At 49.0% G+C, this 26010-nt stretch overlaps 1 protein-coding gene across 1 annotated transcript; it reads left to right on the forward strand.

Moving 5' to 3' along the window:
* Window positions 1-3226: 3226 nt before the first annotated feature.
* On the forward strand, window positions 3227-25615 carry FBXL16 (F-box and leucine rich repeat protein 16). The gene is made up of 5 exons (XM_077829255.1): window positions 3227-3931; window positions 9769-10277; window positions 22016-22100; window positions 22714-22777; window positions 25467-25615. Exons 1-5 carry the CDS (start codon window positions 3227-3229, stop codon window positions 25613-25615), a joined length of 1512 nt encoding a protein of 503 aa, XP_077685381.1.
* The last annotated feature ends 395 nt before the right edge of the window (window positions 25616-26010 follow it).

Here is a 26010-nt window from a genome sequence, read left to right on the forward strand (position 1 = left end):
ACAGGATGATTGACATGCAGAATAACACTCGGCAAACCTTACAGGCAGCCAACTCCGGGCTCCACTGCCGCTTTTAGCCACCTACAACAATGGGCAGGCACGATGCCTCCAGGTGCTAGGAGCACATGCAGCAGCAGTCACTCTCATACCTTTTAACAAGGTTCAGTTTGCAGTCCTCCCTCACCAGCTGCTACTCACCAGCCTTCATCTTATTGAGCTGCCCCACTTGAGAATCCAACTGCCCTGGGTTCTTGCTCCTGTTCTCCTGTGACACACACATTCCTACAATGAAGGAGGGCTGGGATCAGCATCCAGCCCCCATCCTGCGCCCAGTGAACATAGGGCTTGTCATAACAGATCGAACCAAACATCCACTCTTTGACAGTGACCAATACCAGCTGCCCCCAGGAAGGTGCAAGAAAGCTCTTGATGGACAGCTATGCATTAACATGACTGGGACTCAGCTGGTGCCCTGAATCATGATGGTTCATAGCCCATATACATTTTCATTGTGTCTAATACAACTATGAACATTCATACGTCAATGGTCCCAGTTCTCCATCGCCCCCGCACCTGGGGCAGGCATTTATATCATTGTAAGATAGGTGTAAAATGCTACCAAATTAGAAGGATAGGGCCAGCTTCTCATCTACACTAAAGCCCCTTGACACTGCTCTAGAGGGGCAAAGTGGGGTCAGTTCCATTCACACCCACGTTAAGGTTACTGTCCAGAGTGGTGTGAAGAGCCTTGGGTTAAATAATAATTCAGGATAGAGGGTGAAATCCAGCCCATTATGTCAATGACATAGCTCCTATTGACATCAGTGGGGGTCAGGATTTCACCTCTAGTGTTTTACACCTACTGTGCATTGGTATAGATGAATCAGGCCCAATTGGAGTTTTGCCAGTGTCTCCAGTTGGAGCAGGATCAGATCCCAGTTAAACAGCCCACCCCACACCCTTCAGAGCATCAAACTGTGCTAACCCTATCCCTGTTCCTCTACAGATTTATTTTGTACCAGGAATGAAGTCTTCAGAATGCTATTATTTATTGTGTGGACTATAGTAGTCCTTAGCACTGGTATGCAAGGCACTGTACAAACATATAACAAAGAGACAGGGGTGCTGCTTTCCAACCCAAGAAGATCAAAGGCCATGTTTACATCAATGGAAGATGTTGATGCTTTGCATTCATGGGGCTATTTAAAGGGATTTAAAGTGCTGCCTTCCATTGATTGTAAAGAGGAAGGAAAGACTGTTTGATTTTAGGCCAGATTCTGCCCTGAGTTCCCCTCTTGAGGGATCCCATTGAGTCAGCGAGGTTGCCTGAGGGTGGCAGAGGGAGGAGTACCCCCTCTGCACCCAGCATTACACCCCATTGTGCTGTGGTGGTGCTGGTGCAGAGCCAAAGAGCCGTGTGGTCTCATCGAGGTGAGTTGAGGATGGTGAGGCAAGCATTCTTTTGAATATCATGGCTTTTGCCAGCGAAAGAAAGAGTCTGCTCCTGAGTTTTCAGTGTGCTGGTTCCAGATATGACAGTGAGGAGGACCATGTAAGGAGAGAGAAAGAGAGAGAGAGAGAGGCCTTTCAGAGTTCCACACACCCCTGCCCTCACCCCTTCCACTACAAACACACCAGATTTAGAGATTCATGTTATTGTCCCATCCTTGCCTTTTGAATTGCACTGGGTCTGCTTATATACAGAGGAGAATGGCGGCCTCTAGTGGCACATGCTGGGATAAACATTTGCCACAGGAAGAGAAGACTGGCTTGTCTGGAGACCCAGGATTGCTGCAGTTTGAAAGTAAAACTGCAAGACGGATTGTCCCATTCCCACCCAAGCTCCCCTTATGTGTGGAAATAGAACAAGGCGTCATGTTTCCTTCTAGGGATCCCTACACTGTGCAGTTACAGTCATGGAATCCCAGTTCCTTTTGTTGCAGAGTTGTGACTCGCACTGTAGGGCTGATGGTCAAGTGAGTGATGCAGCCGGGAAGGGACAGAAAGAAAAAGTTCCTTCTTGATGGAGGGGCCTCCTGCAATGAGTGATGATGGTGTTATCTAGGGTCAGCGTCCCCTCATCCCTCTAATGACCTTAGCTCTTCTGCAGCACTTCCTTTTTGACAGTCTTGGAGCCACCTTGCTTTGTGGGAGGTGATGGGCAGATGACAACTTACAGTGTTATTTGATGTAGCGCAGCTGAAATGTTATGGTTCTAGCACTGTGGAGGCAGATCCAGGGCTGGTGTCAACTGGCAGAACTCCTAACCTGAGTTCTAATCCTGACAGTCACACTGGTGTCTTCTGAAATCACCTAACCTCTCTGCCTCAGTTTCCCCTTCTGAGAAAGGGGATAATAACACTCCTGTACCTCTCTGGGTGGATTGTGAATCTTATAAGTGCTGTGAAAATGAAACATGCCTGTTATTACTGTGACAGAGGGCCAGAATCAGATACATCCCTACCAGTTATAGTTATCTCAGTTTTACAGGGGGAAACTGAGGCAGAAAGGTGACTTGCTCAAGACCAAAATGAGAGTGTTTGGCCTGAACCTCAGTGGTTCCAGGGATGTGCTCAAACCTCTAGACCACACTGCTTTCTCAGCTGCGAAGGTCAAGCTGTTGATCTATATCATTCTCAGATACATGGACTGCCCTAATCTACACCCTCTGCAACCCCAATGAAATTCAAATCAGTGCTTAGAGCCCACTGAGATGGATGCCGTAGGAAATCTGAGATAGGCTGCACACTGTGTGAATCAGGGCAGGACTGGGCCCCCGAATTCCAGACTCTCAGCCATAGCCTTTACCTACAAAACCATTCTCCTTTGGGCATCAGTTGCATGTTCAGGCCTTTTTTTTTAACTAAGAGCTTCAGCCAGGTAACTGCAGTCCTGGAGCATTAATATCCCAACTGCCCTTGAGGGGCAGGTCCACTGAATGACACTGCCCCCTGGGCCAGAGCCCCACCATTTGCAGACCAGATGGAGCATTTAAGGCCAGGGTCAGTGGGGGTCTCTGGAGATGTAAAGTACACAGGGAGGGGGCAGGACAAGGTGAGATTCTTAGAGCACCACTAGACTCAGTTGGCCTTGCATCTCAGCTTTGCCCTTGGTTTCCATGTACATCTCAGGCTCCTCCCTCTCCCAACGGGTCTCCAGAGAGGCACCCGGGAGAGAGAACTGCCCCCTAACCTCTCCCCATTGTGTTCCAGAGTGACTGTAGAAGATGTCGAACCAGAGTACTGGTGACACCAAGCCCCCATGTTTACCCCGGAATGGATTGGTGAAGATCCCCACCCAGCCCAATGGACTTGGCTCTGCCAGCATCACCAAAGGGACACCAGCAGTGAAAAACCGGCTGTGCCAGCCTTCTTCTGTGCCTGCTATCATCAGCCCAGCCTTACCCAATCACAGTGACCTTCCCATACCCAGTCTGGCATCACCACTGTCCTTGGCGACTCTGGCAGGGGTGCCGTCCCCTTCCAGCACCTCCATGGTGGGACTGAACTTGAGTGAGGCCTCCCTGAGAAATGAGCACCCCTCCCCAGAGAGGCTCCCTGGCTCCCCCACGGAAAGGCAGCTTGCTGTGGATGAAAAGATCCTCAACCGCTTGTTCTGGTACTTTTCAGCCTGTGAGAAATGTGTCCTGGCCCAGGTGTGTAAGGTGTGGAGGCGGGTCCTGTACCAGTCCAAGTTCTGGGTAGGCCTGACACCAGTGCTGCACACCAAAGAGCTCTACAACACTCTGCCCAGCGGTGAGAAGGAGTTTGTTAACCTCCAGGGCTTTGCTGTCCGGGGCTTTGACAGCTTTTGTCTGGTGGGGGTCTCAGACCTGGACATTTGTGAGTTCATTGACAACTACCCCCTGTCCAAGAAAGGGGTGAAGTCCATGAGCCTTAAGAGATCGACCATCACGGACGCAGGGCTCGAGGTAGGTCTCCTGCCCCCAGTCTGGCTACCGGGAACCACCGAGATGCGGCTGAGTGATGGAAGACTCCTGTTCACTGCAGTCCAGCTCCCGGGAGCAAGGCAGGGTTCTTCCTGATAGGATGTTTTCTAGAGTTCTCTCCAGTCTGGTCTGAAATGTCTCAAATGATGGTGCTCCCAGTGCTTCCTAGGAAGCCTTTTCCACAGCCCCATAAAACTCACTTCATTTGCCATTGCTGAATTCCATCCCATTATTCCTTGTGACCCTGAAACAATCCTACCTCTCTTTGGGGGTCTGAATTCCATCCAATCTCTCTCTGGTGAGCTAAGCTTGGTATTTCTGGGTCAGTCGCACCACAGCTGGGCTGTTGTTATTACAGAAGTGGCACCTCAGGTATCAACTGTGAGCAGGGCCCCATTGTGGAAGGTGCTTTATAGATACTCCATCACTGCCCCAAAGAGCTCAGAATCTCAGGCAAGAGACAGGAAGGAAGTGTTGTTATGTCCATTTTATGTATGGGCAGCTGAGGCCCAGAGGGATTTTAAGTGAATTGTCCAAGATCACATAGGAAAGCTGTGGTGGAGCGAAGAATTGAATCCACCTGACCTAAGGTTTAGGCCAGTGCCTTACCCACAAGATCAGCCTAACACCACTCTGATTGCTGGTGTGATTCTCTGCCTACGCTGCCCGGACTCTCACTTGCCATAGTGCAGTGCAGTGCAAGAGAAAACATGCTCCTTTAATTCTGTAGCCACAGTCCAGACAGAATGCTTTGTATCCAAATATATTGGCTACAAATTCCCATGATTCTTCCCTTCCCTGGGAGGCTGGGAGCTTGTTAAACAGATCTGTGTCAGCTAAAGAGATTGCTTCCTTTAGCCATTCCCATAGTTCCGCCTCACTATCTTCCCTCAGAGTTGGAATACTAGATTCGCTGCCCCCTACTGAGGTCTGGGATCGAGCTGAGAAAGCCTGCATGATATGATACAACATTCATCCCCAGGCAACTGAGTCAGCCTGAGTGGATCATTATGGACAGGGCACAGACTCATCATTCCTTAGTCTCCGCACTCAGCAGCACTTCTGCATTAAGGAGGTGAGCAAGGCCCCCATGCTGAGGTCCCCTCATTCTCCCCAGGGGCCAGGACTCAACAGCCCTGGGACTCATTTCTGTTTTTTTGGCTTATCTTCCTAAAAGCTCATGCATCAGAGTTTTAGCCAGGCACCTGCAGGGGCCAGGAAGGATTTTTTTTCCCTTCCAATGTATGCTGAGGTGGGGAGTTGATCTTCTTCCTCTGAAGTATCATTGATGGCCACAGCTGGAGATGGGACACTAGCCAGAGCGGCAGGGCTCTGAGGTGGCACCAAGAATTCTTTCACTCAGGTGTGTGGATGGCTGGTTCTTGTTCATGTGCTCAGGGTCTAGCTGATCACCCTGTGTGTGGTTGGGAAGGAATTTCCCACAGGTCAGACTGGCAGTGACCTTGGGAAGTGCTTGCCTTCCTCTGCAGCATGTGGGTGAAGGTCACTTTGCAGGATTATCTGGATGCATCTCACTTAATCATTTTTCTGCCATTCCATTTGCCTTGTGCATTGGTACACCTCAGTCCCCACTTTTCTCTGCCTGTGACACATAATCCTTTAGTCTCCCATGAGCTGTAATCCTTTGGGCTGAGTTCAGTTGTTGGATTTAGTGTGCAGGTGCTGGGTGATGTCAGCGGACTTATGGACAGGAGGTCAGATTGTCACGAGATGGTCTGGTGGTCCTTTCTGGCCTTAAACTCTATGACTCCCCATCTTCTCCTCCACTTCCTTGCTGCATTCCAAGTGAAATCTGTCCCCGGGCACAAACCTTTGACAGCGCAGAGTAAAGACCCTTTACTCCATTGCCCTTTAAAACAATCTGGCCATAATAATATTGCTACCTAGCTTTTCTGCAGGACTTTTCATCCACATATCCCACAGCATTGTACAAAGGAGGCAAGTATTATTCTCCCCATTTTATACATGGGGAAACTGAGACACAGAAAGGTTAAGTGACTTGCCCAGGGGTCATCCAAAAGGCCAGGGGCTGAACTGGGAATAGAGCCCAGGTCTCCAGAGTCTTGGCCCAATACCTGCACCGCTGGACAAAATTCTCAATGCCCCCAGGATTGTTGTGTATTTTGCTCTTTACACAACAAGAATAATATAAAGCAATCACAGACACACAGTTAGGTTCCAAATAACCATACACAAGCATGCCGGGCTTAGCTATGTCCATCCTGCTGCTCTGGCTGGTTTCTGGTGGCATCTAAAATGGAGAGCATGGTGAGCACCACAAGAAGGGATAGGGATACTATCATCTTTCTATACACTGCTGTTACACACACAGGAAAGGTGTAGTTACATTTCCAAGGCTAACCTTAACTCAACCCCATTTTCCCCTGCCCTTCCAGCCAGGAGACTCCTCATCAATGCTCCATAAGCAGAAAGTCCACCCTGCTGTGTGTATCCATTCCAGCAGAGCCCTCCGTAGATGTGTGCTGGTAAAGCCCATTCCCAGTCTTCCAGCCTTCATCAGCTACAGGTCAGGGAATCTCTTCCACACATCAGGAGGGTATCAGGGTGGATTACAAGATGGTAAACCTTGGGATATGAGTGCCATGCTGGAAAGAGTCCCCCAGATTTGTAAGCTGGTGCCCCCTAGTGCCAGGGTGGCTGCTGCCAGAGCAGTGTGCAGGACCCAGGCAGAGGAAGGGGAGATCCTTTGGCTGCATCCTGGCTCCCTAAGCCTGCATCATGTGACTTGGTGACTAACCCAAAGGGAGGGGATACAGGAGGAAGGGGGACATTAAAATGACGTCTTGCTGGAGGTCCCAAGAAGGCCTTCCCCCTCCCTCCATCCCTCCCTCAAGCACATGGGATTGACTGCAGAGCAGAGATGGTAGGCAAGGTGAGGCAGGGTGTGACCACTGGGATACATGGGAAGGTCAAGGTGTGACAAGGCTTCACATCTGGGCTGTAGCAGGAGGGCAGGCTGGAGAAAGGTGATGCTCTAGCCTGAGTGGTGGATGGATAGTTTGCTGGTTAGAATTTAGTGTCTGGATGGGGATGGTGGTGAGCTACAGCCAACAGGGGAAGTGTGAATGAATTGGACTGTGACGTCTAGGTGGCGTGTGGGTGGGGACCCAGGAGCAGAGTTAATGTTATGTTGGAGGCTCAGGTGTGTACATCAAGCATTTGTGTTTTACGTGTTGTTTTGAAGGCAATATATTCCTGACAGTGTCTCTGCCTTAACAGAGAGCTTTAGTCTGGGGCAGTGGTTCTCAACTTATTACACATTGTGGGCCACATATGTGGGTCACAAAGTGTTACCTCCTAGGCCACAGAGGCTGGGTGGCAAGGCAGCGGCAGCCCGGACCCCAATCCCGGACCCCTGCCACTCAGGGCTGGCTGGCTGGCTGCCTGCCCTGGACCCCCGCTGCTTGGCTGCCCCAGATCCCAGAGGTTGCAGGGCCAGGCAGCTGCCCTGGATCCCACGGGGTGGGCCGGCAGCCCCAGACCCCCCCCCCCCCACAGGGTGGGCCGGCTGCCCTGACTCCGGACCCCTGCCACATGGGGTGCGCTGGACCCCTGCCCTGGATGCCCACTACGCAACTGCCCCAGACTGGGGCCGGGCAGCTGCCCTGGAGCTCACAGGGCTGGGCAGCTGCACCAGACCACGGACCCTCAACCATGTGGGACCCAGCAGTCTCGGACCCTCAACCCTGCAGGGCCGGCCAGCTGCCCTGACCCCAGACCTCCACCATGTGGCTGCCCTGGACCCCAGAGCTTGCGGGGCTGGGTGGCTGCCCCATACCTCAGGCCCCTAACCCCACGGGGCCAGCTGGCAGCCCCAACCCCACTGGGTGGCAGGGCAGCCCGAACCCCCCCCATGCCTGCCAGCGAGGAATCTGGCAGACCCAGGAAATGTGGACCAGACTTTAGCACACAGCTGGTCTGGGCTGCAGCTATGTGCTAATTGGGCCGCATGTGGCCCACAGGGTCAGAACCGCTGGTCTGGGGATTTTCTTAGCTGTTGTTAAATGGGGAGAGAGTATGCTGGTAATGCTCACATGCTCACAGATATTTTTCAGCTGCAGTGACCTCTGTGACAATGTCTACACTATGGAGACAATAGTGGCTTAGTTATGTCACTGTAGCTATGCCAGTATAATCCGGTAATGTAGACATGGCCACAGAGCTCACTGTCGCTGAGAGACATCTGTGAGCATGTGAGCATTACCAACATACTCTCTCACTTTAACAAGCTTCTGTTGAGATGGAGGGGGATTTTTCTTTGCTGTAGAAACACCATTTCACCGAGCAACACTAGCTAGGTCAACAGACGCATTCTTCTATTGACCTAGAGTGGCTGTGTGTACACCAGGGGTTAGGTCCATGTAGCTACAGCACTGAAAGGCACTGATTTTTCATACCCTGGAGGGCCATAGTTATATTGTCCTACATTTTAAGTGGAGACCAGGGTTTTTTTTGTCAGCTGCACTCATGGAAATTGAAAGTTCCACGTGCTGTTCTGGGTGCTTAGAACACCCACTGTGCCTCACGTGCAGTTCTTACAGGACTCAGGCATGCCTCTGGTGTAAGACAGCCTGGGTTAGAGTGCCCCAAGAGGTTATAAACTTCACTGGTATAGTTGCCTGAGCTTGTATGCACCATGTGCCCCACGACACAGGTCTTCCTAAAGTTAGGTGTTACAAACTCCACCAGGATGTGCTGAGGGGGCGTGTCACTTTCCAGCAGAGCTTAGGTCTCAAGGATCTGACAGGGGGCAGAACCCAGGACTGCTGGCAGGGTCCTCTGTTAATCTGTTGTGCCTAATGTCTCCAGCAGAGCAGAGGCTCTGAGAGAGGGTAGCCCCCTGAGTCCTGGGGGAAGTGTTTGCATTGGTTCAGTGGGGCTCATTTTCACTAGGTTTCACTGTATGTCTGAGACCATATGAGCCATATTAATGGAAGAGGATACATAACAGGACAGGCCTGGCTCCATGGCCAAACAACAGGTGACACAGGAAAAGAAAAGGCAGGAATTGAGCATGGAAGGGTGGCGGGAGGGAAGAAGGTGGGCTGGAGACTAACCAAGGAGAGGCTAGGATCTTCACATCTTTATGTTGCAGCATATAACTGAGATTCAGAGGCCGCTCAGGAGAAATATCATACTTGAGGCCTTCAGCCAGTCACCTGCAGGGCTCAGGAAGGATTTGTAGCTTGATGAACAATTGGCCAGGTGTGTTCTGGGTTTTGGGGTGCGGTTTTTTGTGTGTGTGCTTTCCTCTGAAGCAGCAGGGATTGGCCACAGCCGGGGATGGGACAGCCACGTGGATTGGAAGAGTGCTCTGAGGCGGTACAGAAAATTATCTCTCTTAGATGCTGGCTGGTGTATCTCACTCACATTCTCAGGGTCCATCTGATCTCCAGGTCGGGGTCAGGAAGGAATTTTCCCCCAGGTCAGATTGGCAGGGACCTTGGGGATTTTCACCTTCCTCTGTAGCGTGGGGCATGTGTTGCTTTCTAGGATCATCCAGGCATGTCACACCTAAACAATTCCCTACCATTACTGGGGCCTTGAGCACTGGTGCACCCGTGGCACACAGTAGTTTAGTCTCCTGAGAACTGAAAAGCTTTAGTCTAACCCCAGTTATTGTGCTCAACACATGGGTAGAATGTAGTGACCTGTGAAGTACAGGAGGTCAGACTAGATGATGTAATGGTCCTTCTGGCCTTAAACTCCATGAATCTATGAAGTGTGGCAGAGGGATTGCCCAGTGCCCATGGGCTTGACAGCATGTCTCTTGGCAGGTGATGCTGGAGCAGATGCAGGGTGTGGTGCGCCTGGAGCTCTCTGGCTGCAATGACTTCACAGAAGCCGGCCTGTGGTCGAGCCTGAATGCTCGCATCACCTCTTTAAGCATCAGCGACTGCATCAATGTGGCTGATGATGCCATTGCCGCCATCTCCCAGCTGCTTCCCAACCTGACTGAGCTCAACCTGCAGGCCTACCACGTGACGGACACAGCCTTAGCCTACTTCACTGCCAAGCAGGGCTATACCACCCACACCCTGCGCCTCAGCTCCTGCTGGGAGATCACCAACCATGGGGTGGTCAACATGGTGCACAGCCTGCCCAACCTGACCGTGCTGAGCCTCTCTGGCTGCTCCAAGGTGACTGATGATGGGGTGGAGCTCGTGGCTGAGAACCTGCGGAAGCTGAGGAGCTTGGATCTCTCATGGTGCCCTCGGATCACTGACATGGCCCTGGAGTATATCGCCTGTGACCTGCATAAACTGGAGGAGCTCGTTCTTGACAGGTAGGTGGGTAGCTTTGATAACCCCTACTGTGTCGAGCTGAGACAGGAACAGCTGGGAGCACAACTAGCATTGCTCACCATTCCCTACAGAGCTTGCTGCTGGGAAAGGCTGGGATTAGAATAGCTGTCAGCTCCCCTATAGAGGGAGAAATGAGGACAATACAGCTCAAGATCCTGCTCCATTCCCTATAGCACCTCCTGATGGGAGAGGCTGGGGCTGGAGTAGCAGCAAGCTGCCTCTCATCACTGCTGAGAAGCAAGAATTGTGATGTTCTCCTCTGGTGTTATCTGGACCGGTGATCTGCTAGGTCACTCCAATCCTTGACTCTGGGAGTCAGCCTTACCCTGGTCTGCTGTGAGAACCCCCACTCCTGGGGTGTTCACGCACAGCCTCTGGCATGTAAGCTGCTCCTTGGATTGTGCAACTGAATAACACTAGCCAATATCTCTGGTCCCAGACACAACCCTAGGAACCTCTGACTTGCAGTGTCCAGTTATGCCCGCTGGATGCTACAAATTTATATGAGTTTGTCAATTTAACAAAGAAATTGATATGTACCCGACTTGTTATCCCAAGGGGAGTCTGACACGCTTCAAACTAAACGCACTGCTTCAGGTAGAATAAACAAAAAGATTAATTAACTACAAAGATAGATTTTAAGTGATTATAAGTCAAAGCATAACAAGTCGCATTTGGTCAAATGAAATAAAAGCAAAATGCATTTTAAGCTGATCTTAACACTTTCAGTGCCCTTACAAACTTAGATACTTCTCACCACAGGCCTTCAACTAGGCTCTCCCCTTTGATCAGCACTTCAGTCGCTTGGCGGGTGGTGTCTGTAGATGTAGGTGGAAGAGAGAGGAAGAGCATGGCAAACGTCTTTCCTTTTTATCATGCCCTTTCTTCCCTCTTGGCTTTGCCCCCAACTTCACAGTCAGGTGAGCATTACCTCATCGTAGTCCCAAAATGACCAAAGGAAGGAGCGTGACTCACTCGAGAGTCCAACAGATCCTTTATTGCTGTCTAGGCCAGTGTCCTTTGTTCCTGGGAGGCTGGGCTGGGTTTGTCCCATACATGCCCCGATGAGGTGTGAACTGCCCCTCTGCTTCTGAAGAGTTTTTGCCTGGGCTTGCTTTGAGCCATGAGGACACATTTTCAGCCTCATAACTATGTACATGAAATTACAACCTATAACATTACTATAACAGTGCTCAGTACATCATGAGCCTTCCGAAGACAGCTGACATGACAAACTTTGCATTAGATACCACACAATCATATTATAAGGATGCACATGGAGGTTCTGGGTATTCCCCCGAGGTACAGAACATCACACCTTCCCCCTTAGAATCATAGAATCTCAGGGTTGGAAGGGATCTCAGGAGGTCATCTAGTCCAACCCCCCCCATTCAAAGCAGGACCGATCCCCAATTTTTGCCCCAGATTCCTAAATGGCCCCCTCAAGGATTGAACTCACAACCGTGGGTTTAGCAGGCCAATGCTCAAACCACTGAACTATCCCTCCCCCTTAGTTTACTGCAAGAGGTTTAGTCACTGACTATTTCAAAGTTTGTGTTATAGTTCTTTTGGCATCCAGCCATTAAGGCCATGAGGCGGTGTGCCTCAGTTTCCCCATTCAGACACAGCAAACCAGGTTTTTTATGGTTTCTCTGCTGTGATCAGCTTTAAACCTGTTTACAGATATTAATTGAAAAGTAGCATTAACATAAGATTTAACATCAGTAACAAAATTCTTATCCCAAAACTTAACATTAATACCAACATTTTTATCACAGATGGTATTTACAAGTATCTTTATGACACCACGCCCTCTGTTCAGATAGTGTGGTTTGAGGGTAGTTTATTCATTACCCATGGTGTCCTTTGACTCTCTCCCATGTAATCAGTCACTGGCTTTTCCTTCCCTCCAGTGTTCCCATCTTTGTGGGCTCTTAATTTAATTATTTTTTCTGGAATTTTGGTGCCTCAGGGTCTGGCAAGATAGGTGTTCAGGGGGATCCTGCACATTGGCTGGCCCTTTGTGGAGCAGTCTCCCAACCCCAGGACTGTACATATGCAGAAAATCCAGTTTCCCTTTGGGGGTTACCCTGTGTTTCCCCTTCCCAGCACTGACTCCTTCCCTGACCCCTTTTCCTAGAGGACTATGATCTGTGCTCTGTGGGCAAGGTGTGTTTACTCTTTGATCAGATGCACCTTTTCCCAGCAGCTTTCCCATAACTGTTCTCTGTGTCTCACCAGCCTGGAAGAAAACAACCCCCTCTCTGCCAGTTGGGTCATTTGTATTCTGGCAAACTACCACCCTGGCAATTTCCTGGTCCCAACTCCTCTGCTGTCACAGGCATTGGAGCTGCATCTTGATTTAAAGAGACACAGTTACTTTCCAAAAAATTATCAGAAATAGCATCCTGAAAAATGGGGACCTGGATTGGGGTACCCTCCAGCATCCCTTTCCCTGTCCCTGAGAAGTCAGCTGTGTGACTGCTCCCCTCCAGGAGGTCAGTTACACTGTTCCTTCTCAAAACCTGAGTCACAGGCTGAGTGCCTGGGTGCACAGATGCTGATTCAGCCATCCTCCTAGTGTCCTGGGCATCCTGTCCCAAGTGACCAGTGAGGAGACATTCCTGTACCCCCACTATTCCTTCCCCAGTTTCCCACTCTGGGCCCCCTCCTAAGACACATTTCTCTGTGCACCCTAGGAAGGTCTCTATCTCTTGTTCATCTGCAAAACTTTGCCAGCTAACAACTGGGACAGTTTCCTTAATCACTGACAACACCTCTCCTGCCCCTGCGCCTGAGGGCATGTTGCCTTCTGCTGGAAAGGAGCTAGTCTCAGCCCCTCCCATACTCGGAAGCACCCCACTTCCCTGTGTTACAGAATCACAGGAATCCTCACCCACCTCAGTGGTTTCCGAGATGCCCTGCCCCTTCTCTGGGCTCTCCTCTGGGACACATTCCTCTAAGCTCCCTAGAGCTGATTTTGCCTCTGGTTCAGCTGTGACCTGCTGGCATTACAACCTGGACAGTTCTCTCCCTGGCAGGCATTACACTCCCATCCCTTCCTGATGTGGTGTTGCCTCCAGCTGCAATGCAGGAGTTGGTCTCAACCACTGTCCCACCTGGAAGCATGTGGCTTCTCCCTGCTGCAGAAGAATCAAGGAGACTCTCTCCCATTCTCTCAGCAATTCCTGAGACCTTACCCTTTCCCTCAGGGGTCCCAGCATAAAGCTCCCTCCTGCTGCAGGCAAATACTTTAACCTGAGCTACATGGAAAAAATCATTACCAAGGAGCAGGTCAAACAGGAGGCGTTCTATTACCCTCACAGTCAAAACACTTTCCAAACCTTCCCACACCACATGGATTTTAGCTAGTGGTATGAGGAATCTGCTTTTGCCCACCCCCACAATCTCTGCCAGTTGGCCAGATAGCATACTGGCCTCTAGACCACACTCTGCTTAACAAGCGAGATCTGGGCCCCCGTATCCTTCTGCCCCAAGTACTCCCTGCCATTAATTTCGACAACCTTAACATGCTCAAGGTCTGGTTCTGCAGAGGCTAATCTCACAAAACCAACATGATAGGTTTCAATAGCTTGGGGGGGTTTCTGTGTTGAGGACAGCTTTCACTCATTTTCCTGCTGTCCTGTTCTTAGTTTCCTTTCCTAAAATAAGCAACAGAAAATAACAAAACTGTGACCTCCTCCTGACTGTTCTTAGCCACTGCACTTCAGACTCACTTAAAATCAAAAATATCAGTACTTAAAGTGTGAACTCCACTTGGAGTAACAAGCTGCACATACACCCTGCTCGCTGCACCACTGTGACATTTCCCTCTGGTGTTGTCTGGACCAGTGATCTGCTAGGTAACTCCAATCCTCGACTCTGGGAGCCAGCCTTACCCTGCTCTGCTGTGAGAACCCCCTCTCCTGGGCTGTTCACGCACAACCTCTGGCATGTAAGCTGCTCTTTGGATTGTGCAACCGAATGACACTAGTCAATATCTCCGGTCCCAGACACAACCCTAGGAACCTCCATCTTGCAGTGTCCAATTATGCCCGCTGGATGCTACAAGCTTATATGAGTTCATTAATTTAACAAAGAAATTGATATGTACCAGGCTGTTATTCCAAGGGGAGTCTCTGACATGCTTCAAACCAAATGCACTGCTTCAGGTAGAATAAACAGATTTACTAACTACAAAGTTTGATTTATAAGCACTTAAAATCTAAGTATAACAAGTCGTATTTGGTCAAATGAAATAAAAGCAAAATGCATTCTAAGCTGATCTTAACACTTTCAGTGCCCTTACAAACTTAGATGCTTGTCACCACAAGCTGGCTGGTTGCTCTTCAGCCAGGCTCCCCACTTGGATCAGCCCTTCGGTCGCTTGGTGTGGTGTCTGTAGATGTAGGTGGAAGAGAAGGAGCATGGCAAACATCTCTCCCTTTTATCATGTCCTTTCGTCCCTCTGGGCTTTGTCGTCCCCCACCTCATAGTCAAGAGAGCATTACCTCATTGTAGTCCCAAAATCACCAAAGGAAAGGGGGTAACTCACTCAAGAGTCCAACAGATCCTTTGTTGTTGCCTAGGCCAGTGTCCTTTGTTCCTGGGAGGCTGGGCTGGGTTTGTCTCATACATGCCCCGATGAGGTGTGAACTGCCCCTCTGCTCATGGAGAGTTTTTGCCTGGGCTTGCTTTAAGCCATGAGGACACATTTTCAGCCTTATAACTATATACGTGAGATTATAACCTACAACATTACTGTAACAATGCTCAGTACATCATGAGCCTTCTGAAGACACCCAACATGACAAACTTTGCATTAGATATCACACAATCATATTATAAAGATGAACATGTGGGTGCTGGGTGTTCCCCTGAGGTACAGAACGTCACACAGTTGTGGTCAGAAATGCTACTGTGCTCCCTTCCCACCCTGAGCAGGGCACTATGAAATTCATGACTGTGAAAAATGCATCACAGACTGTGAAAACTGGTTTCCCCCCATGAAATCTGGTGTGCCTTTACCCCAGTGGTTCTCAAACTTTTGTACTGGTGACTCCTTTCACATAGGAAGCCTTTGAGTGCAACCCCTCCCCTTATAAATTAAAACTACTTTTTTATACGTTTAATATCATTATAAATGCTGGAGGCAAAGCGGGATTTGGGGTGGAGGCTGACAACTTGCGACTCCCCCATGTAATCTCGCGACCCACTGAGGGGTCCCGACCCCCAGTTTGAGAACCCCTGCTTAACCCTATACTATACAGATTTCACAGGGGAGACCAGCATTTCTCTAATTGGGGGTCCTTGCCACCCTTACTTCTATGCTGCCTTCAGAGCTGTGCGGCTGGAAAGTGGTGGCTATTGGCCAGATACCCTGCTCTAAAGGCAGTGCCCTGCCAGCAGCAGCACACAAGTCAGGGTGGCAGAACCATACCAGGCCACTCTTACTTCTGTGCTGCTGCTGGCGGCGGCTCTGCCTTCAGAGCTGGGCTCCCGGCCAGCAGCCGCAGCTCTCCAGCCACCCAGCTCTGAAGGCAGCACCTCCAGCAGCAGCGCAGAAGGGTAGCAGTACCCCTACTCCCTACAATAACCTTGTGACACCCCCCCCCACACACACACACAACTCCTTTTTGGGTCAGGACCCCTACAATTACAACACCATGAAATTTCAGATTTAAATAGCTGAAATAATGAAATTTACAATTTTTAAAATCCTATGACTGTGAAATTGACCAAAGTGGACCATGAATTTGGTAGGGCCCTAACCATAAGGAAATGTCACTGGTGTGTTTCGGTTATGGATAACCCTCAGTCCCCACCAGAGGGTGAGGGTGGCACATGGAAAAGCATTTGGAAAGTTGTGAACTAAAACTGGCATTAAGACTCCAAACATGGTTTCTTCTCACAATGTAACATTTCCTCCTGGGCAATGTATGAAATGGAGAGAAATGGCAAAGAGAGAAGGGTGGGGAAAAGAGCGAGAAGGGAAGGTGAGGTATTATACCTTCCAGCCTTTGGGGGAAGATACATCCTGCTTCTGGCCCTGAGGTTGGAGGTGGGCCTGAACCAAATTCCCAGATCCAAGCTCTTGCTCTCCTTCCCCCAAATTTTGGGAAATCTGGATCAGAACTCTGCTCTTCAGGATCGTCTCTACACCCTCTAGAATTCAGTTCAGAGGGATCCCACCCCACCCATAGACTCATAGACTCATAGATATTAAGGTCATAAGGGATCATTATGATCATCTACTCTGACATCCTGCACAATGCAGGCCACAGAATCTCACCCACCCACCCCTGCAATAAACCTCTCACCTATGTCTGAGCTATTGAAGTCCTCAAATCATGGTTTAAAGACTTCAAGATGCAGAGAATCCTCCAGCAAGTGACCCGTGCCCCATGCTACGGAGGAAGGAAAAAAAACCCAGGGCCTCTTCCAATCTGCCCTGGAGGAAAATTCCTTCCCGACCCCAAATATGACGATCAGCTGAATCCCGAGTATGTGAGCAAGATTCACCAGCCAGATACCCAGGAAAGAATTCTCTGTAGTAACTCAGATCCCACCCCATCTAACATCCCATCACAAGCCATTGGGCCTATTTACCATGAATAGTTAAAAGATCAATTAATTGCCAAAATCATGTTATCCCATCATACCATCTCCTCCATAAACTTATAGAGTCTAATCTTGAAGCCAGATAGGTCTTTTGCCCCCACTGCTTCCCTTGGAAGGCTATTCCACAACTTTACTCCTCTGATGGTTAGAAACCTTAGTCTAATTTCCAGTCTAAACTTCCCGATGGCCAGTTTATATTCATTTGTTCTTGTGTGCACATTGGTACTGAGCTTAAATAATTCCTCTCCCTCTCCAGTATTTATCGCTCTGATAAAAAGAAAAGGAGTACTTGTGGCACCTTAGAGACTAACCAATTTATTTGAGCATACGCTTTCGTGAGCTAGAGCTCACTTCATTGGATGCATACTGTGGAAAGTGTAGAAGATCTTTTTATATACACACAAAGCATGAAAAAATACCTTCTCCCACCCCACTCTCCTGCTGGTAATAGCTTATCTGAAGTGATCACTCTCCTTACAATGTGTATGATAATCAAGTTGGGCCATTTCCAGCACAAATCCAGGTTTTCTCACCCCCCCCCCCACACACAAACCCACTCTCCTGCTGGTAATAGCTTATCTAAAGTATTTATAGAGAGCAATCATATCTCCCCTCAACCTTATTTTGGTTAGGCTAAACAAGCCAAGCTCCTTGAGTCTCCTTTCATAAGACAGGTTTTCCATTCCTCGGATCATCCTAGTAGCCCTTCTCTGTACCTGTTCAAGTTTGAATTCATCCTTCTTAAACATGGGAGACCAGAACTGCACACAATATTCCAGATGAGGTCTCACCAGTGCCTTGTATAACGGTACTAAAACCTCCTTATCTCTACTGGATATACCTCGCCTGATGCATCCCAAGACTGCATTAGCTTTTTTCACGGCCATATCACATTGACAGCTCATAGTCATCCTGTGATCAACCAATACTCCAAGGTCCTTCTCCTCCTCCATTACTTCTAATTGATGCATCCCCAGCTCATAAATAAAATTCTTGTTATTAATCCCTAAATGCATGACCTTACACTTCTCACTATTAATTTCATCCTGTTACTATTACTCCAGTTTACAAGGTCATCTAGATCTTCCTGTATGATATCCCAGTCCTTCTCTAAATTGGCAGTATCTCCCAGCTTTGTATCATCCACAAACTTTATTAGCATACTCCTACTTTTTGTGCCAAGGTCAGTAATAAAAAGATTAAATAAAATTGGTCCCAAAACCGATCCCTGAGGAACTCCACTGGTAACCTCCCTCCAGTCTGACAGTTCACCTTTCAGTATGACCCGCTGTAGTCTCCCTTTTAACCAATTCCTTATTCATCTTTCAATTTTCATATTGATCCCCATCTTTTCCAAGTGTGAAGGCTCAACCCTCACTTCTCTGAACCTCCTCTGGAGCCAGCAGACCTGGACCTGGAAACTCAAAAAGAGCACAGCTATCTTCACTAGCTATCTTGCTCTGAGGCCAGAAGTATCTAAAGAGCCTTCCTCATGGAGTTCTTGTGCATTAGTTCATGCCAATGCAAAGAGCATGATGAAAAAGTGGTGGGATGAGGAGGGGGAATGAACCAAACTTGTTGAACCTCCTGGGTTTGTTTGGAGTCGTGCGGTTGCATGGTTTGGATCTGCTCTGCACCCACTAGCCCACCTCTGCTAAACAGATTGTGCATGATGCTGAGAGCACTATGCGGTGCCTTGCATAATGTTGTCAATCCCATTGATCCTTGGAGCTCCGGGGCCAGATCCACAGCTGCTGTAAGCTATCAGAACACTGTTCAGTGGAGCCTTGTTGATTTACAACAGCTGAGGATCTGGACTTGAGGTTGCTAAGGTGAAGGATGGGAGCAAGTTTATATGTGCTGGACAGTCTCCTTCCTCCCTCCCTGCTCTTCCATTCTCACTTTTATGTCATGTCAGAAGCCTTCAGCAGGCAGCTTGCTGCATGCTCCTTTCCCACCACACCTATCCTGCCAGCCTCTTCTTCCACATGCAACATCTTCCATGCTCCCTACCTCTCACAGTCTCTGCTCTCTGAGCCACCCATCCCCTGCTGCTTTCTTGTGTATCATAGGGGAAAAGGGCTCAGGCCTCTGAGGCAGGAAGGAGGTCCCTGCCGGGGAGTGAAAGCAGGATGGTTTAGGATTGGCCCCATTCTGGAGGCCCAACCTGACCTGATTCCTCCTCCCACTAGCCACAGGACTCCCTTGTATGGTGATGCTTCCTGGAGACTTCTTCCTTAAGCCAGGAAATGGGCCAGTCCTGATGGTATAAAGCATCCAGTGCCAGTATCTCAAAGAAAGAAAGGATCTCCTATTGAATGGAGGGCTCATCTCCAAAGGGAGATGCAGGTGACAATGGGCAGAGAAGAGTGTGTTGACCAGTAAGTATAGTGGAAGAAAATTCAAGTAAAGAATGCCAGACTATCATAGGGTGTGGCTACTCCAAAATGCCCCCAGCTATTGAATGTGGCACTGCCCGCACTCCCTGCCTCAGTTTCCTTCTCCCAAGATAGGTCTTCTCACCTCTCCATGCACTGGTCTGTGCTGGGGATATGCCTTAGCTCTCTGGCCAAGTGCCAGACAAACTTATTCCCTCCCCAGAGAGCAAAAGTCTAAATGTAAAAGTCCCAACAAACAAAAGGTTCTTCTGGGCACTGGGGCTTCTCTTCAACCCGCCCTCTGAGTTACCTTTGTGAGTCTTTCTGGCTCTGGGAGAGAGCACTAGGCACATAGGCTGGTTCCCTTGGAGTACCATTCTCAGACCCTGGCTCAAGGGGACCCCTGTTTACTCCCTGTGGTTTCAGGTCCCAAACTGATCTCTCTCAGTCCTTTCATAAGGCCCAGGTGTCCCGTAAACTACTATCTGACCCTTCATAGGTCCCGCCCACTCAAACTGAGAAGCAGCTAACTAATAGTGGGTCCCATCTCTCCTTAAAGGCACCAGTCATCCTGCAACAACAAGCACCTGCTGTGGTTGCCTGGTCTGACCTGATTTGGGTCATAGAGTCTCTCCAACAGCCTCTCTAATCCAGATCCTCAGTTGGCATAAACTGGCATAGCACCAGTGAAGTCAGAGGGCTACACTCTCTTATACTTCCTGGGGATCTGGCCCTCCCTCTACAGTCATGGCTGTTCTTCCTGTTCTGTGTCTCACAGTGTGTGTGCCCTCAAGTGCCAGTGGATATGTCACCATAGAATCCTGCTTTTCCCCAGCATTGGAGAAGTAGAATCCAGGTAGTTCCTTATGTGGAGACCATAGAGAGCCAACCAGTACTGAGGTTGCTATTGACTAGTGGTGTTTTTTTTTTTTTGTGAGCCTAGTGCTGATTAGAGAGCCCTGGGAATGAATTCTCTGTTTCCCCACAGATTGGGGAGGGCGTGGGCATCATCAGTGCAACCTTCCCTGGACACTGCCTGGTCACTGCTCTGTAGACATTGTGGCACTCTGTACCTCGGGGGAACACTCTGCATCCCCACGTTCATCCTTATAATATGATTGTGTGGTATCCAATGCAAAGTTTGTGATGTCGGGTGTCTTCGGAAGGCTCATGATGCACTGAGCATTATTGTTCTAGTAATTTTATAAGTTGTAATTTCATGTATCTAGTTATGAGGCTGAAAATGTGTCCTCATGGCTTAAAACAAGGCAAAACTCTCCAGGAGCAGAGGGGCAATTCACACCTCATCAGGGCATGTATGGGACAAACCCAGCCCAGCCTCACAGGAACAAAGGACACTGGCCTAGGCAGCACCAAAGGATCTGTTGGACTCTAAAGTGAGTCACCCCTCTTCCCTTGGTCAGTTTGGGACTACGATGAGGTAATGCTCACCTGACTCTGAAGGTGGTGGGGGGGGGCAAAGCCAAGAGGGAAGAAAGAACATGATAAAAGGGAGAGACGTTTCCCATGCTTTCTCTCTTCCACCTCCATCTACAGACACCACCAGCAAGCGACTGAAGCGCTGATCAAAGGGGAGAGCCTGGCTGAAGAGCAACCAGCCAGCCTGTGGTGAGAAGCATCTAAGTTTGTAAGGGCATTGAAAGTGTTAAGATCAGTTTAGAATGCGTTTTGCTTTTATTTCATTTGACCAAATATGACTTGTTGTTTTTTGATTTATAATCACCTAAAATCTATCTTTGTAGCTAATTAATCTTTTTGTTTATTCTACCTGAAGCAGTGTGTTTGGTTTGAAGCCTGTCAGACTCCCCTTAGGACAACAAGCCTAGTAGATGTCAATTTCTTTGTTAAATTGATGAATTCATATAAGCTTGCAGCGTCCAGTGGGCATAACTGGACACTGCAAGACAGAGGTTTCTAGGGTTGTGTCTGGGGACAGGAGATATTGGCTAATGTCATTCGGTTGCACAATCCAAGCAGCAGCTGGCCAAAAGTGCTCACTCACTTAGCTGGGAGAAGCTTACATGATAGAGGCTGTGCGTGAACAGCCCAGGAGTGGGAGTTCTCACAGCGCAGCAGGGTAAGGCTGGCTCCCAGAGTCGAGGATTGGCATCCTAGCAGATCACCGGTCCAGATAATACCAGGAGAACATCACTGACACCACTGTGACATGGGTATGAAGTTCAGGCTCTATGCACAGCCCATCTGAGCTTCTCTTATGAGACAGCCAAAGAAGCTGACAATTGCGGTGGTAGCTTTTGTGAAGTGGACACCTCTGTGTGAGACTCACTTTACCCAGGGCCACCAAAGAGTCATCTACGATCTGTATTGTAGGTGATGTGAGCTAGAGGCAAAAGGCTCATTAAGACCCCCAGTTCCCCCAATCCTGTGATTCTTTTAAGCAGAGGGTAGGAGGTGCAGGAGGTGAAGGAAGAGGAAGAAGCACAAGATACTGAGGATATCTGAGGCTGAAGGCCTTGCTGTTAGCTAGGCATCAGAACACAGGGAGGACTTCTGTTCTCCACCAGATGCCTGTGCATCTGAAAGCTAGTGGGGAGTGTCTGTTCCATTTGTCTGACCCCTCTTGCTTAGTAACACAGAGGAGCCAGTTCAGGAGGTATGAATTGTTTGGGGTAGATGTTAGGTTTCCGCCTCCCTTCCCTACTGGCATCTTTCTTGTGATACTGTGCTTCTGTCTGCAGGTGTGTGCGGATTACAGACACTGGACTCAGTTACTTATCCACCATGTCATCCCTTAGGAGCTTGTACCTCCGCTGGTGCTGCCAGGTAGGTGAACAGAAAAGGACAATGCAATGCTAGGGTTACATCTCCTTCGAAGCATCTCCCCAGTAGGAAGCGACTAACCCACTGGAACATGGTTCTGCTATTAAATCTTCCCCTCTGCTTTCTCTCTGCAATGGCTGCCTCAGCTACTGTGCTTTGAGATCAATGGATGAAAAATGCTGTGTCAGTGATAAGTAACATGATTGTGAAGATAACAGCAACTTGCCTGGGGCACTATTATTATCAAGTGTGGATAAAGCTACCCAAAACCTCTCCGGGGAATGCATGTGGAGCCTGTAGAATACATGGCATTTGATGCAGAGCAAAATGGCTCACTGCAAGTAGATACTCAGTAAGTTAGCAAGTAGCGAGTATTGGTGTCTATTGATTAGAGCAGTGAACTGAGAGTCAGGGGATGTGGGGTCTATCTCAGCTCTGACTTTGGTCAAGACATATAACCTCTCTGCCTAATTTTCCCCATCAGTCAAAGGGGAATGATCCCAGTCGAGAGGTGAGTACACAGTGCTTAGCTGCTTGTGAAAAGCAAAGTAGAGTTCATTTTTCTAGTTCTGTATTGACAGTCCAGGATGCCTTCCTCCCTGTTCTGTCATTTTAGGTGCAAGACTTTGGTCTGAAGCATCTCCTGGGCATGAGAAGTTTGCGTCTGTTGTCTCTTGCTGGTGAGATCCAAACACTGGTTTATTCTTGAGATGATAGACTGGTTTCTGGAGAAGGGGAAGCCTCAGCTTGGGGACAGGGCCATGACACAAGGGATAATCCTGGCCATGTCACAGCCTCGTGAATGACCGCTAGGATGTCATGGGAGAATGTTTCTGGGCCATGACACAATGGTGGGCTGGCAGCATGATCTTCCAGCCTGGAATTACCCTTTGTGGAGGGTAAAATTGGCTGGTGACAGGCAACTGCAGGAAGCAGGTCAGCCCCTATAAAAAGCAGAGGGGCAAGGAGAAGACCCGTCCTCCTACTCTCTCTGTTGACGAAAGGAGACAGTGGAGGAAGCCAGTCCAGACAGCTGGAGGATTTCCTTCACCTGGACATTCCATGCTGCTCCCACTGGCTGTGTCACCCCACTCGCTTTATCTAGTGTCCTGTTTGTTCTTTCCCTGGGATACTCCAGCTAGAGCCCATCTCCCACTCTGGACAGCAGCACTCCCAAGTTCTCTCTGAACTCATGGGGCCTGGTTGTCAGAAGTCCTGAGCACCCACCAGTCAGACTGAAATCAAGTGAAGAAGTGCTCAACACTTCTGAAAATCAGACCCAAAGGGCCAAATTCCACCCTAGCGTCTGCAGAGCACCCAGTCACTACAATTCCTGACAGCTCCACACAGGGCAGGGACTGAGCCAGAGGGCTTCATTTCTTGCTACCCACCTCAGGCTTCAAGGCATGACTTTTACCACCACCTTTCCAAGCAGCTTGAATTGGAGTCCTGGTTCTTCAAAGGAGTTCTGAGTTGCCTGAAAGTGTTTGACTGGAATGGATGTACCAATGTGAATTAATTGTGTTTGCCCTGCTCCATCACGAGACCTTTCCTTCATTACCAAGGAAAGCCTGATGGAGAAGCTTGAGCTTCATTCTCCTCACTCTGACACTGGTGTCAATCAGGAGTATGAGCATCTCAGAGCAGACCCCATGGATTCTAAAGATTCTCATAGGCTACAAGTCAATGGAGAATACTAGAAAAGTAGGGCTGGCAGGGCCCCCAAGAGGTCACCTAGTCCATCCCACTGGTGCTAACCCTCGTGCAAGCTTGTTCTCCTCCCCAGTGAGCGTCACAGCAATGTGACATTTTTTGTGTCAACACCACCCTGCAGTGACCTGCCCTCCCATCTGTTCATGGTTTATGCCACTCATGCCCCTTCACTGAATTTATGTCCTCATTTGCTCTGCTCTGCTAACAGAGCTACTGCTCAACCTGCCCAGGACCCAGATGCAGAGGACAGCATAAGTTAAAGACTCATACTGAGATAATCGTGCTAGGAAGCTAGGAACAACCTCAGGTCACTTTCTTTGGCACAACAATAATTGCTTGCATCTCACATTCATGAATCAGCTTTTCTAATATAAATTACTTAAAATAACCATTGTGAGATTAGATCATTTGTTTAGTTGTGAGATGATGGTAGATTTGGGTCCAAAAGGAGGGCTGGCCTTTGTCAAGAGGGCGTTTGTGAGGTATGATCATGGAGCCATTGTTATGCTCTCAGCAGAGCTATTCCTACTCCATGGCTCACCTGACTGCTTCCTCCGCTGGTTTCTGCAAAGAGAAAAACATGTTTCCCTCTGAATCAAAACAGCAGCAGCACTTTTGAGCATCATTCAAACCCTGATGACTGAATAAGAAAATAGCACAAAAGGTTTCCTGTTAGTCACTTTAAGTTTACTGGCTTTCTGAATGAGGCTTGGGGACAAATGGTCTCTGCGCTACTTACAGTGGTGCAAATCAGGAGTGACTCCATTAATGTCCACAGAGTTATGCCAGCATAAAGGAGATCAGATCCTGACCTTATGTCCTATAGTGGATGGATGCAGTGCTGCTGAGGAGGTCTAATTGGGCGGATTGGTCATGCTACCTGCAGATGGGAGAGCATGATACAGCAGCCCTCCCCAGCCCCAGAGACTCAGGCTGTCTCCCCCGACAGACATCTCTGCTGTCATATGGTATGTCTACACTGTAAAAAAAAGACTACTTGCACTGTGGGGCTCGAAATAGCTGTATAGATGTTTGGGCTCAGGCTGGAGGGTCTGAAACCCAGTGAGGGTGGAGGGTCTTGAAGCCCAGGCTGCATCCCAAGCCCAAATGTCCACACTGCTATTTTTAGCTGTGTAGCACAAGTCCGAGTCCATTGACCTGAGCTCTGAGATTCACTGCCGTGAGGGGGTTTTACAGTGTAGACGTACCCCTAGAGTTTAAGGCCAGAAGAGACCCCCAGATCATCTTGTCCCACCCTCCAGTCTTTCACAGGCCACCAACACCCTCCAGCACCTGCACACCAATCTCAGCAACCAGCATTAGATCAAATCATTGGAGCCCTCAGGAGACTGAACTATTGTGTGCCAAGTCAGAGAATAGGAAGGACTGAGGTTCACCATTGCCCTAAGCTCCTTTGATGGTAGGAAATTGATTTAGTGGGATACACCCAGATGATCCTAACAGGGCCGACATGCAGGGGACAAGTGATGGAGCCTGATGGCATTACTCTCCCTTTTGCAGCTGGTATTTTGAGATGGGCTTGACTGATAGCAATCCAACCCACACCCCACAAAGCAGAGGGGTGGCTAAGTTCTTCCATGTCTACCGTACATCATAGCTTCTTGCTCACTGGGCATTTCCACCTTCTGGTTTCAGGCTGCCCCCTGCTGACCACCACTGGACTCTCAGGCCTTGTTCAACTTCAAGACCTGGAGGAGCTGGAGCTGACCAACTGTCCTGGTGCCACCCCGGAGCTGTTCAAGTATTTCTCCCAGCACCTGCCGCACTGCATGGTAATCGAATAAGCAGCCCCAAGGATTGGCCAACCTTTGGAGCTGTCTCCTTCAATCCCAACCCAACACTGGTCAACCAACCAGAGTTATCATTTTGTTTTAATTTTGTTATGTTTTGGGAGAGATGCTAACGACTATGTTGATTTAAACCACTCACCATGTGTACAGCAATCAAGAGTTAGTTAATCACATCAACGCATTGGATGAGGACACCTAGAGAGAGGGGTATTTGCGGTCTCCGTAGAGATGGGCACCCATCTGTTCCATAAGACAAAACCTCCTGCAAGAATCTCTCTGCAAAGTTTGTAAATTTTCCACGCCTCCATCATCACTCATCTTCTTTGTAATGGTCTGTCCTGAAAAAAAAAAGTTAAAAAACACAGCCAAACAAAAAACCAACAAAAAAT

This window comes from Eretmochelys imbricata, chromosome 10 (genome assembly GCF_965152235.1).
Source record: "Eretmochelys imbricata isolate rEreImb1 chromosome 10, rEreImb1.hap1, whole genome shotgun sequence".
Lineage (NCBI taxonomy): Eukaryota > Metazoa > Chordata > Testudines > Cheloniidae > Eretmochelys > Eretmochelys imbricata.